The 12,600-nt window shown below is 37.4% G+C and overlaps 1 protein-coding gene across 6 annotated transcripts in view; it reads left to right on the top strand.

Annotated features, from left to right (window-relative positions):
• BIRC6 (baculoviral IAP repeat containing 6) overlaps positions 1-12,600 on the top strand; it is a 173,445-nt gene that overhangs the window by 78,702 nt on the left and 82,143 nt on the right. For all 6 annotated transcript variants that reach the window (XM_053972189.1, XM_053972187.1, XM_053972191.1 and 3 more), the window contains exons 44-51: positions 1,021-1,154; positions 2,100-2,227; positions 4,035-4,597; positions 7,547-7,722; positions 8,259-8,355; positions 8,536-8,730; positions 10,624-10,824; positions 11,423-11,702. In XM_053972189.1, the coding sequence (XP_053828164.1) occupies positions 1,021-1,154; positions 2,100-2,227; positions 4,035-4,597; positions 7,547-7,722; positions 8,259-8,355; positions 8,536-8,730; positions 10,624-10,824; positions 11,423-11,702 (1,774 nt within the window). The remainder of the gene's footprint in view (positions 1-1,020; positions 1,155-2,099; positions 2,228-4,034; positions 4,598-7,546; positions 7,723-8,258; positions 8,356-8,535; positions 8,731-10,623; positions 10,825-11,422; positions 11,703-12,600) is intronic.

The following is a 12,600-nucleotide window of genomic DNA, read 5'->3' as shown; positions in this document are numbered from 1 at the left end:
TTTTTCATATTTGCCATTTCAAGTCATTTACTTTAAGATGCACTTTGTTCTTAAAATTTTTACTTTCTGTCCACTTTCTGTGATGTTATTTAGAAATCAGTCTCACAAAAATCTGCTGAAATTTTTGTCATCAGGTAAAGAAGTAGAGGTGCAAAAAACTAACGCAAGAGACTTATTATGCACAAACTGAGATTTCACTCTTTTTTGTAGTATTTGAGAATAGATCATGGCCTGATTTCTGGAATAATTACCTTCAATTAACAAGCACGTGTACTGTCAATACCCTTATCAGAAGGGATGAACACAGTCAGGCCTGTGTGTGAATGTCCCTATAACTCCTCCCAGGGGGTGTTGTACACCTGAGCCAGTCATGAAAGGGAGAACATTGGCATGATGGCATTTATCAAAAAGCATTGTCCCACTTCTGCAGGATCTGTTTCATATAGTGCTTTTTTCAGGGTTTTGAACTGATTCAATATACTACTACTGCAAGAGTAAATTTTCACATTTAGTAAAGCTTATTTGTTTGATCACTGAAGGGTGTATTTTAATTTAAATTCCAGGCTTCAGAGTTGTTATCTGTTAAGCTCCCTACAGTTTTATTCTGAGAAGTCTTTGCATGTGCCAAGAACAAAAATACTGTGATTGTTTACAGGATAACAGAACACTTTGTCTCTATCTGACAAACTAAAAAATGCACTTGAGCCTTATTGAAGTGTTGGACTAACAAAAAGAGACAAATCAAAATGTCTGTATGTATTGCACCTACAAAATGAATTTCAGTTTTCAGGAATACTGCCTTAGCAAGCTTGGAACACTGATTGGACGGTTTTGGGGCTTTGTATCTGTACTTACTGGAAAATTCAGAATTGTACTCCTGAGTAAGCAGGTTTTGGTAGCTGATTTAGCTGAGAATATTTCCATATAATGAAATATATATAAGGGATTTGCACTAAAAATATTTGATTTATGCTTAATGTTTAAGATTATGCACATAATTTTTATGTCTTTATTTTTAAGCTGGTCCAAGCAGTGCCATTGGAGCTCAGGAAAGTACTGCCCAATTGTTGGTGTCAGATCCCAACCTTATTCATGTGTTAGTGAAATTTCTTTCTGGCACTAACCCTCATGGAACAAATCAACACAGTCCACAGGTAATGAGCGATTAAAATAAGAGAAAAACTTTTTGCAATAGGATTTCAAGACACTTGACAGAAATATGTGTTCATTCATAATGTATCAAATCCTTGTCTTGTTTCTTCTAGTTATAGTCTTAGTTGGTTCTGATGAGCAGCTATAGGGAAGTTCATGTTGCTGTTACACTCTCAGTAGTGCTGGTATGTTTTCACAACTCTCTGGAGACTTGCCACAGGGAGAGGATGCCATATGTGAATGAAGTGTTCCATTCAGTTACTCTCCCAAAATCTTGTTGGGCTGGGATAAAAATGCCAATGAAGATTAAGTTTTAATATCTAAGAATTCCTGGATTTAAAATTATACTTTTGTTTTCTGCCTGTTTCTGAATTCATGTGGTATCTGCTGTCTCTCCTAATTTCAATAAATGTTTTCTTGCTTTTTGCAATCTTTGAAATATCTATGGATAGTGTTTTTAAAAAAGCCCAAATGAGCTTCATTGAGGGTAGTTTTTGACAGGAGTCTCAGTTTGGGAGACAGAAAACACCTGGTAGTCCCAGGGTTTCTGTCCCCAGCAAATTTTCAGGAAAATACATGGTCATTTCCAGAACTTTAACACTGCACAGTGCCATTAAAATACTTACTAAAGTATGTAGTTTGTGAAAAAACGTTCAGAGTAGCACAGAAGTGGATTCTGTATGGAGTATATTTCACATTACTGAAAAGAGAGTCTCAAGCTGAAAAACAAGTCTTAGACAAAGAACTGAATTTCTTGGTTTTGGTTCATGATTAATAATAGAAAACCACATAATATAAATGGATACAGATTACTTCTATAAAGATGCTGTAAGAATTTTTAAAAAGCAAGTTAAGCTATGCAATGCTTTCCTGTTCTTAGATAATGTTAATGTTCTTGAAGACATTTCAGTTATATATAATTCTTCCTGAAACAACTTTTCTTCTAGGTTGGGCCAACAGCAACACAAGCTATGCAAGAATTTCTTACTCGATTACAAGTGCACCTTTCTTCAACTTGTCCTCAGATGTTCAGTGAATTTTTATTGAAATTAATACATATACTTTCAACAGAAAGGTAAATCTTATATGTTTATTTTCTTTCATACCCTCCTTTTCTTTAAAATTTGTGTGATTGTGAATCACAACTCAGATGTGTATGTGCCTTGTCATACTGTTAAGTTACGTGTCAATGGATATCATCATTGTTGCTGCAGCACTAGCAGCAGGACCTGGGCTGCTCCTGGCACATGGAAAAGTGCATCTGGAATTCACATACATCTGTCTGTGTAAGGGGGTGTCAACAGAGGCACTAAAATGTTGGACTGTTTTTATTTAAAGCTAAGATGTAAACCTTGTTGAAGTAACTCCCTAAAGTAAGGACACTGTCAATGAGTTTACCTATGAAAAAAAGCATTCTGAGAGGTCTGAATTAATGAAAGATTCCAGAAATTATTCATATGTTGTGAAAATAGTACAGATGTCTTTTCTCAGATGGAAGGATGAGTTATGCGATTGCATAATTCTATTTATGCAATATGCATTTTTATTGCTTTATCTTTGGTGGGTTTTTTCTCTCCACATGATAGTGGAAAACACCTGTCCCACTCTCCTGGGGCCTTTTGATGCTCACTAGTGAAGTGCCTCTGGCCAGGGGAGAGAGAAGAGCTTATGGCTCACCTTTCACAGTTCTGCTTCCTCAAGGCAAGGCCGGTGGGCACAAGATTCTGTCTCCAGTGGTGCACTGGAAGTATGGCAATTGTTTAGTCTGAAGTACACTAGAAAGCATTTCTTTCTGGTATTGATGTTCTGCTCATCTCCAGACAAAGGCTTCATATAATTAGGGATGAGCTTCCTCAGTTCTGAGTTCCCAGTAGGTGGCACTTTGGTGTTATTTATTCTTTAATCTTACAGAAGATGCTTTCTGTCTTCTCCAAGAGATTTTACCTTTGTAACTTAAATTATAGGAGTGATGTTTACCAGGTTATATTGGTGATCAGTGATTTCTATGAGACATGTCATAATACGATAAAATCATTAATTCACAGGTGAGTCTTGGAGTGTGTGTCTGTATGCCAGCATTTGTTTAAAATAAGCTAATGAGATCACTGAAAGGGTAGTTTTTGAAATGCGTTAATGGGTTTTTTTGTTAAATGCCGTGAAATGGAAGCAAAGCACCAAAAAGGGATATAGATGGTTATTTCTAAGAACACAGGTAATTAGTGAACTGTACTGTGTCTAATCATAAGATTAATTGTAAAGAAAAGCAGTACTTTACTGTTAGAATTACTTAAATTCCAAATATTTTTTCAGGGCTGTTTCTATAAACTGTTTTGTTCCGCATTTAATTTTAGAAGTTTGAATAAGATTAATCAGTGGGAAGAAAAAAATGCATCATGATTTCCTGTTAACAACTAAATAATCCTCATGATATTAAAGTATTATGTGACTGCTTTCCATGATGTTTTCTTGCAAATGTAGGAAACTTTTCGCCAAGAACTGAACAGGACTGTTCAGTCTGTATGTAGACTGTTCCAAGTATTTACCTACAAAACTACCTGAATTACAAAACAAAAAGATGAATCCTAGCTTTTTTCAAAGTTAACCTCTTAATCCTTAGTGTTATCAGGAAAGTAGTGGCATGAGGAGGTTCTGCAGTAATGACCAGTATATTAAAAAATTACAGAAGCTTGATGTGGGTGAAAGATGAGATTTGGCTTCAACATGCATTTCTGAAAACAGCTGGATTTTTATTTATTGGAAGTCTGGTGTGCTTTTGAATTCTTAAAAAAATCAAGGAAAAAGACCACACTCAAACAGCCAAACCTGTATAACTTGTAATATAACTCTTTCTTTTTTTCTTTTTTTTTCTTTTTTATTTTCAGGGGTGCTTTCCAGACAGGCCAGGGACCATTGGATGCTCAAGTGAAACTCTTGGAATTCACCCTGGAACAGAATTTTGAAGTTGTATCAGTTAGCACTATTTCTGCAGTGATCGAGTCTATAACCTTTCTTGTGCATCATTACATTACGTGTTCGGACAAAGTAATGTCTCGCAGCGGCTCAGACAGCTCTGTGGGTGCTCGAGCATGTTTTGGAGGGCTTTTTGCCAACATTATCCGCCCAGGTGATGCCAAAGCAGTTTGTGGAGAAATGACAAGGGATCAACTCATGTTTGATTTATTAAAGCTGATAAACATTTTAGTTCAACTGCCACTTTCCAGTAACCGAGAATACAGTGCCCGTGTTCCAGTAGCAAGCAGTACTACAGACAGTGTGTCTGATGAGGAAAAGGTTTCAGGAGGCAAAGATGGCAATGGAAGCAACCCTAATACTCAAGGATCAACTGCGTATGTGGCGGACTTGGTGTTGGCCAACCAACAAATTATGAGCCAGATTTTGTCTGCACTTGGCCAGTGTAACAGCAGTGCTATGGCCATGATTATTGGTAGGTGTTTTCTGAATAACATGGGAAGTCTTTTGGGTGGTGAAACATTTAAAACTTCTGCAGTCTCATCTCTGGGTGTAGATGTGAAAGAATGTGTTATAGAAATGACAGGAAAAAAAGAGAGAAAAAGGCAAAGGGGATGAAAAAAGCCCTAACAGGAGGTGGGAGACAGTAATTGGAAACAGTAATTGTCAAACAGGAATGTGTTTGACGTTTGAATTTGCTGAATCTCTGAATGCTTTATGTTAAAGGACTTCTGGAGATTTAGTCCAGCCTTTGTGCACAAGCTCAAAGCCACCTCATTTGGCAGCAGGCTGCTCAGTACCTTGGTTCTGTTGGATTTTTAATTCCTCAGGGCTGGAAACTCCACAACTGCTGTGGGCAACCTGTTAAAATGTTCAATCATTCTTAAAGTAGAAAAGCCTTTTTCTTATGTTTATGTGGAATTTCCTGTATTTCAGTCTGGGGCCATCACATACCTGTATGCATGAATTAGGATGAGTCTTCTTTGTACAAGACACCTTACCTCAGTTGTTTGCTATGTATTAGATGATTTTCCTTTTTAAAATCACTTTTGGAAAATACAAATTACAGTCATGTCCCTTTCATAGAATACCTCAACTTTTCCTCTGTTTTATCAGAAATTGCATTAACATCATGTTCTAGGAGTTGCAGTCATATATTTGTGGGTGGGATCTTCCTGCTATGAACTAGTAACGGAGATGATGATACTTAGAAATCAAAGCTGCTCTTTGCAAGGCATTTATCTGAGGTGCATTTTCTCAGACAGACTACCTATCTTTGCGACTTACTTGTGTGCTGTGATGGTAGCATAGAATTTATTTGCTCAAGTTAAACCACTAGCTGAAATACCACGGATTTCTGCATGTGCAAAACATTTTGCAGGAGGATAGACAAAGACCTGCACTCCATTTCAGGTGTAATAGTTGTAAGATTTTGTTCTCTTTACAGTCATTTTCTTATTTTGAAGCAAGTTGCTCTGCCCTTTTCTGTGCTCCTCTTTTAAGCAGATACAAAACCAATGCTATTATCACGAAAACAGTTACTTGTTCAGTGAGCCCTCATGAATATTAGACCAGTGGTTTATTACAGCATGAAAGCAGTTGAGGAAGAGATAGTTATCTCTAGTAATCAAATTAAACAGGAGGCAGGATTTGACAAGCCTGGATTGTGCTGTTGGAACCTTCCTGAAATTAATTCCAGAGCACCTCCTTCACTTTGGGTAAATGGTGTCATATTGCAAATACACTATGAACACTGAAAGTAGTTCATTCTGGGAATGGTGGCTTGTTCTGAGTGTGTGTTTCTTTGGAGTGAAATTCAGATATTCTTCTCAACTCTGATGTCTTTCTAAACCACTGATTTTTGTCTAGCAGTTGTTTTGCATTTTTTAAGGGCAGTTTGGAAAGATAGATTTTTTCAAAATGTTTTTCATTGAAATTAGGGTTCTGGGCCAGCTGATCCCTTCAATTAATTGTTCTTCCAAAGGGTTTTTAATACAGGTTATTGAAAATAATCTGTCCGTGTATTTTGGGAAGATGTAACACAGCTATTTGTGGGTTTAGTTCCTTCAAGAAAAACTATATTAAGCTCTCTCCGGACAATTTCTGTGGAAAAAAAAATTTCAAGACTGCAGCCAGGGTTACACAGGATCCAAAAATTAGTTATCAGCATATAGTAATAAATATGTAATAACTAATGTAGTATGGAAAGGTGCTACCAGGATAGGTAAACAAGAAGATGTCTGCAAATGTTACTGATAGGTAGTGGCTGTGGTGTCAAAATTTCTGCTAATAGTGTTAATTTAGTGCATCTGGCAAACCAGCTGGTCAGGATCCAGGATAGCCCTGAGTAATTCACTTGTCACATGAATTTTAAACATTTTTCGTTCTGTTTTTATGACCATTGTGTCTGTTTAATTAGGGGTTTTTGCTTTGGAAATGACAAACGGTGAAAATCGTACCAGTAACAGTATTCACCTTCTGTCCTATCTTGTCCTCACCTGAAGGTCCTCCCTCACAGCAAATCCAGCTTACTTGGTTTCAGCTCTATCATTAATTCCATTTAACTTTTCTAGTCTGGACAGAGGCTGGGTCTTAGGACTGCTTTATTTGTTGTTCTGCATGCATTGCTTATCAATATTTGCTTTCTTGACAGTTTAAAGATGGCCAAAGTAGAACACCTGGCAATTCTTTTGCCAAACAGTTTCTTTAAGACATGCTCCAAAGATCACTTGAGCACACTGATTTTTATTATTACTTGTTAGTACTGCTTCAGTTTCTCTAAATGGGACAGGATTACTCTGTGGTTGTATTACATTTAAATCTAAGACCACTTTTAACGGCTCTTCCAGATCGAAGTCATATGATTTGTAAGACAGTTGTATTTATGGAAGGAGTCTCTTCCATGGGAAGACTATTGTTTTGCTTAGTGTCTGTTATCTCAGCAATGTGTAGTCAATATTGCTGATAATTGGTATTCAGAAAATTGTCATGAATAAATCCTGAGCTTTAATAGTAAGGAGCAGAATTCCAGGAGAGGTATTTCTGATAGAAATGTGTGTGTTAAATGTTTGGGGAGGTTTTTGGCAGCACAAGGGCACTTTATTGTTACCAGAAAAAAAGATTTTAAATGTCAGTTGCTTCTAGCTAGGAGTGATTCCAATCCTTGTAGTTATCCTGTTTCCTTTACTAATTACACTCATTTTAATGGTCTGATTTGATTTAAATTTCCTGACTTCCTGGGTCAAGTCTTCCTATTTATACATATCTGGGAACACTAATTGTAAGTCATATGATCCTGAAAACTGGTCTGTTTTTACTTTGTAAAATCCACGTGAACATTTGATTATTCTTGAGTTGTCTTATGTGCTGTTAATGGTTTGTTAGGTCTCAGTTTGTGACCTTTGAACTGTCTCTTTTCATTTAGGTGCAAGTGGCTTACACCTGACTAAACATGAGAACTTTCATGGTGGCTTAGATGCAATATCAGTTGGAGATGGGTTGTTCACTATCCTGACAACACTTAGTAAGAAAGCAACAACAGTTCAAGTGATGCTTCAGCCAATTCTTACCTACATGGCCTGTGGGTACATGGGAAGGCAGGTAAGTTCCCTGAGGCTTGCTGTGCTTCAAGGTAGTTGATTCTACAATCAGTAGTAAGGTCAGAAAACTAAAGTATTGCTATGTAAAAGAAATGTTAACATTTTTACAACCTCCCTTCATTTGGGTGCTGAAGTTAGGAAGCCTCTCTCTGTTGCCTATGGTAGAGATAGAGGGAGTTTTCTCTAACAACATTTTGACATTCCTGTAAATGTTTCTGGCTAAAGGCTTGAAGATATTTTATTATGTGCAAGTGAGAAGCACATTGTGGCTATTTTAATGCTCAGTACTCGTATTTCATATCATGAAGATGCTCACCCCCTGAGTTTGAGCTTTCCATACCCCAAAGACTTTTACTGTGTAAGGAATTGAACCGTGTGGAACATAGTATTGTATATGGTGGCAGAGAGGTCAGCTGTGGTGGCATTTCTTCCCTGGTAGTTTTGCCTACTAAAAGGGAAGGCTGAGAGCTGTTATTTGAATTTCTACTGTACTAGTTTTATATGAAACCATATATTTCTTAATTTATTTTCTTCTAGGGTTCTCTTGCCACGTGTCAGTTATCTGAGCCACTGCTCTGGTTCATTTTACGAGTGTTGGATACAAGTGAGGCACTGAAGGCTTTCCATGATATGGGTAAGAATGTCTTTTCTTTAGCCACATCAAATAAAAAGTTTGGTTTAGGTTTTTTTGGCACTTAAAGAATACATATATGTGTCAACATGGGCCAGTTTACTAAACAGGCCTTTGCTTGTGTGGAATCTGTTGTGTGCTTCTGATCAGTATTGTTTTTCTCTCTGCCCACATTATACACAGGTGGTGTTCAACTTATCTGTAACAACATGGTAACAAGCACAAGAGCTATTGTTAACACAGCAAGAAGCATGGTTTCAACTATTATGAAATTCCTGGATTCTGGTCCCACCAAAGCGACAGATAGCAGTTTGAAAGCCAGAGTGCTCGCTTCTGAGCCTGACAATGCAGAAGGAATTCACAATTTTGCACCTTTGGGTGAGTAATTCTTCTTTCTCTTAGATTAATATCTACTAGTCATTTCAATGTGTATCAAGTTCCTAACAAAAACTAACACAGTAGTGTCAAATGTTCCACTACTACTAAATCCTCTAATGAGAGGGGTTGCTGGTGTTTCAAGGTAATGTTGAGGAATGAGGTTAGTCCCCTCCACCACAGGTAATAAGACCTCATCTGGACAGGGTAGAGAAGGAGGGGGAGTGATCTGTGTCTGATGAATGCATGTCATGCATCAAGGTGAGCCCCTTTCTGCTCCCTTACGTCAGGGGATGCCTGGTTCCAGCCCACTGTCTGCCTTAGACATAATAAGACTCAGTAACTTCTTATAAGGCACATCAATTTTGATGGAGTTAATACAGAATCATGGCATGGTGGGATGATAGAGAATGAGCCTGAGCTCTGTGAAGCAGAGCAGAAGAAGCTGGAGCATAATGATGATATTGCTGCTGATGCTCTCATATCTACTTTTGACTGCTCTCATGTGGTCTGCATGAACATTTGTTAGAATTGCAATGCTGTTTTGGTGTCAATACAATAGCTGCCAGTTAACCAAAATGTGTGTTTTAAGAGGTAGTGGTACTGTAATATCTTACAAAGGCTTTCCTTTTCAATACTAGTGTCTTTGTTTTCTGTTGCTGCCCACTAGCCTGGTGCAGCCATTGAATGTATTCATACAGTTTGTCTCACTGACAAGAGGGGATTAATTTTAAAATTTCTAGAGAGGTTGTTGAATAAGAAAGCAGTCCATTCAGTCCTGTGATTCAGATTTAAGAGTGTCAAAAATAATGGCATTGTGATAGACAATAAAAAGAGGTTTATTTGGTAAAATAGGGACCACTGGAAATCTACTTTACTCTTCACAAATTTCTAAATGGTGAATTTAGAAATCCTGCAAATGTTCATTCTTTGTTACTTTAAATAGTAAAAATCCTAAGCATATACGGTGGTCAGTTCTTGCCTACCTTAACTTCCAGCTTACAGTGTGCTGCAGTTCTTGATGTTGTGTCATGAGGGCATCTCTCTAATATTTAACTTTCAGTCAGGAGTGTGCTTTTAAAATTAACCTTCTAGTTGCCCTCACTTAGTACATTCTAATTCCCATCATTTAGTAGTCTGCGTAGTATATTCTGATTCTCATCATGTGGTTATTCTCTGAGATGGGCTTAATTCATTTTGGGTTGAAAGTTTTATCAATGTCCTGCTGCTGCTAGACATTAGTTGTGCGGTCAGGCTGTAGCTACTTTACAGTAAAACACCCCAAGTACCTGGAGTTTGGAACAGCTTGAATCTGGTCTTGATGCTCTATAACCTGCTGAAGAAGACAGCCTACATCTTCCTTCTTCATTCTTAACTTATGCTAGGAGTAGAAAAAGAAGCAGCAACTGTGGTCAGTTTTTTATTCTGGTGTCTTTTTTAGAAAAGGGTTTTCATGTGAAACCTTTTTAAAGTTAAAAGGGTTGCAGAAGTTGGTTTTTAAGTAATTTATGTTATTTTAGTATTTAAAATGTGTTAACTGTGAATTAACTGAGTTCACAGTCTAAGCATGCTGTTTGACCTGCATCTTTCTATTTGGTTTGTTTTTGTCATGTACTCTCATATACATGAGAGTAAGTTTAGAATTTTGGTAGCAATTATCCCCTGGCAAATTTCAAGGACATATATATGCATGTGGATATGTGAACTGCCTATTTAAAACAGTTCAGAGTAAAAGAAAAGTAACTGGACAGTGGGCATTAAACATGGGATATTACTGATGAAGTGAAAGAGATGAGACAGAAAAAAAAAAGATGTTTTCCACAGTTCAGGTTGTAAATTAATCTGGGTTTTATTAATAAACATTAATAATCAACGTTAATGGTGCTGTTTTTGAAGGTTCAATCACCTCGAGCAGCCCCACTGCCCAGCCTGCTGAAGTGCTGTTGCAGGCTACTCCTCCCCACAGGCGGGCTCGGTCTGCTGCATGGTCATACATATTTTTACCTGAGGAAGCTTGGTGTGACCTCACGATTCACCTTCCTGCAGCTGTGCTGCTCAAGGAGATCCACATCCAGCCTCACCTGGCCTCTCTGGCAAGTAAGTAGATTCACTGATGTTGATGCCGGATCAAAAATTTGAAGACTGGGATACAATACAAAGAGTGTAATCAGAGGAACTAAAGCTGGGAGGTTGTTTGAGTAATGCCTGTAAAATAAGTTGGAAAAGCTTGCAAATTCTGCTTTCTTTGAGAATGGAAGTCCCTGCCTTTGCTTGTTTTCTAGCATAGCAGATGTCATGTGGCATGCACGTTAAATATGTCAAAAAACTCTGCCATACTTGATATTGGTCAAGGCTCTTAAGGCAAATGCTTGTGTATGGTAGTTGGGAAAAAGCATGAGATTTTCAGCTCTTTGTTGTAACCCTTATAGGGAAACAGTGTTTTCAGTGACAGGACTTTTCTTCATCTGAAGTCTTTGAAATAAAGTCTGTATACCATGTATGAAAATGCTTGTGCTTTTTAACATGTACCATCTCCCAGGTCAAGTTCTCTAGCTGCAGTTCTGTAGTAGTGTCTGCCTGAGATCATTTCAGCCATTCTGTTCTCTCAATTTTAAGTGTTGACTGTGTATCGATGATGAAGACAAACTGGAACAGATTTTAAAATAGTGTTAAACCTTCTTATCTTACTCTGTAGCTTGCCCTTCATCAGTATCTGTTGAAATAAGCGCAGATGGTGTCAATATGTTACCTTTGTCAACTCCTGTTATCACGAGTGGTCTCACCTATATAAAAATCCAACTGGTGAAAGCTGAAGTTGCCTCAGCTGTCTGCCTTCGTCTCCATCGTCCTCGGGATGCCAGCACCCTGGGCCTCTCCCAGATCAAACTGTTGGGCCTCACCGCCTTCGGAAACACCTCCTCTGCCACCGTCAACAATCCCTTCCTTCCCTCCGAGGACCAGGTCTCCAAAACGAGGTAAGGCTCATGTCAGGGACAGTTTGTGCCAGTTCATGCTTTAGAGTTCGGGCTTTTTGTGGTGTTTTCTTCTCTGAGTCAGATCTTTCAGTAGCAAACTCTTCCTCCTTTTTTTTTTCCAATATGAAGGGAAATACAAGCAGGATTTCTGCCTTCTTTAGTAGCATGCTTAGTCTGCAACCGTAAAAGGGAATGTTTTGTCCCAGCAATGGTGAGAGAATGTAAAGCACAGGAAAGCATTTTTAGTTGCATTTTGTGTTTTTAATGGGTAGGCAGTTGTCAAAAAAAATGGAGTGCCAAAATACTTCTTTATCCTTACAGAAGTCAACAAGTTACATAAGTATTGGAGCAGGAGTAGAAATAGAACAATGGAATGTTTTGTGGAAGTCATATCTAATATTGCTGTTTGCAAAAATTTCAGAAATAGGAGTTGAAGGTTCCTATGATTCTGGCATATCAGCAAGATTTCTTTTCAAAAGTGTTTATTTGGATAGGTGGCATTTTGAGTTTCTTACTCATTTTAAAAGTAAAAATAAATGAACACTTAAGGAATTTTTCAGAAGTATCAACATTTTCCAACTTTGAATTTAATTTCCTGGATAGATTTTTGAGATTTCCTGGTTTTTAAATTTAGCTTACTAAGTTGTAAAAACTTGCTAATTTTAAATATTTAATCTTTGAACTTTAATGTTTATAAATTTGAAGAGAGCATGGGAAAGTTTTAAAAACCTTTCTTTTGCAGGGAAAAATTTTGAGAGCATAAGTAAATTTAGAGAACATGAATACTTTCAGTGTATATTTATAAAAGCTATATAACTGAAATTGCTCTTAAATAGCAGTGAAGAAAATTACTATAGCCAAATTATATTATATTTACTTCAGAAATGGTTATAATAAA

The sequence above is a fragment of the Vidua macroura genome, chromosome 3 (genome assembly GCF_024509145.1).
Source record: "Vidua macroura isolate BioBank_ID:100142 chromosome 3, ASM2450914v1, whole genome shotgun sequence".
NCBI lineage: Eukaryota > Metazoa > Chordata > Aves > Passeriformes > Viduidae > Vidua > Vidua macroura.
The sequence above is the reverse complement of the archived record's forward strand: the minus strand, read 5'-3'. Positions and strand labels throughout refer to the sequence as shown.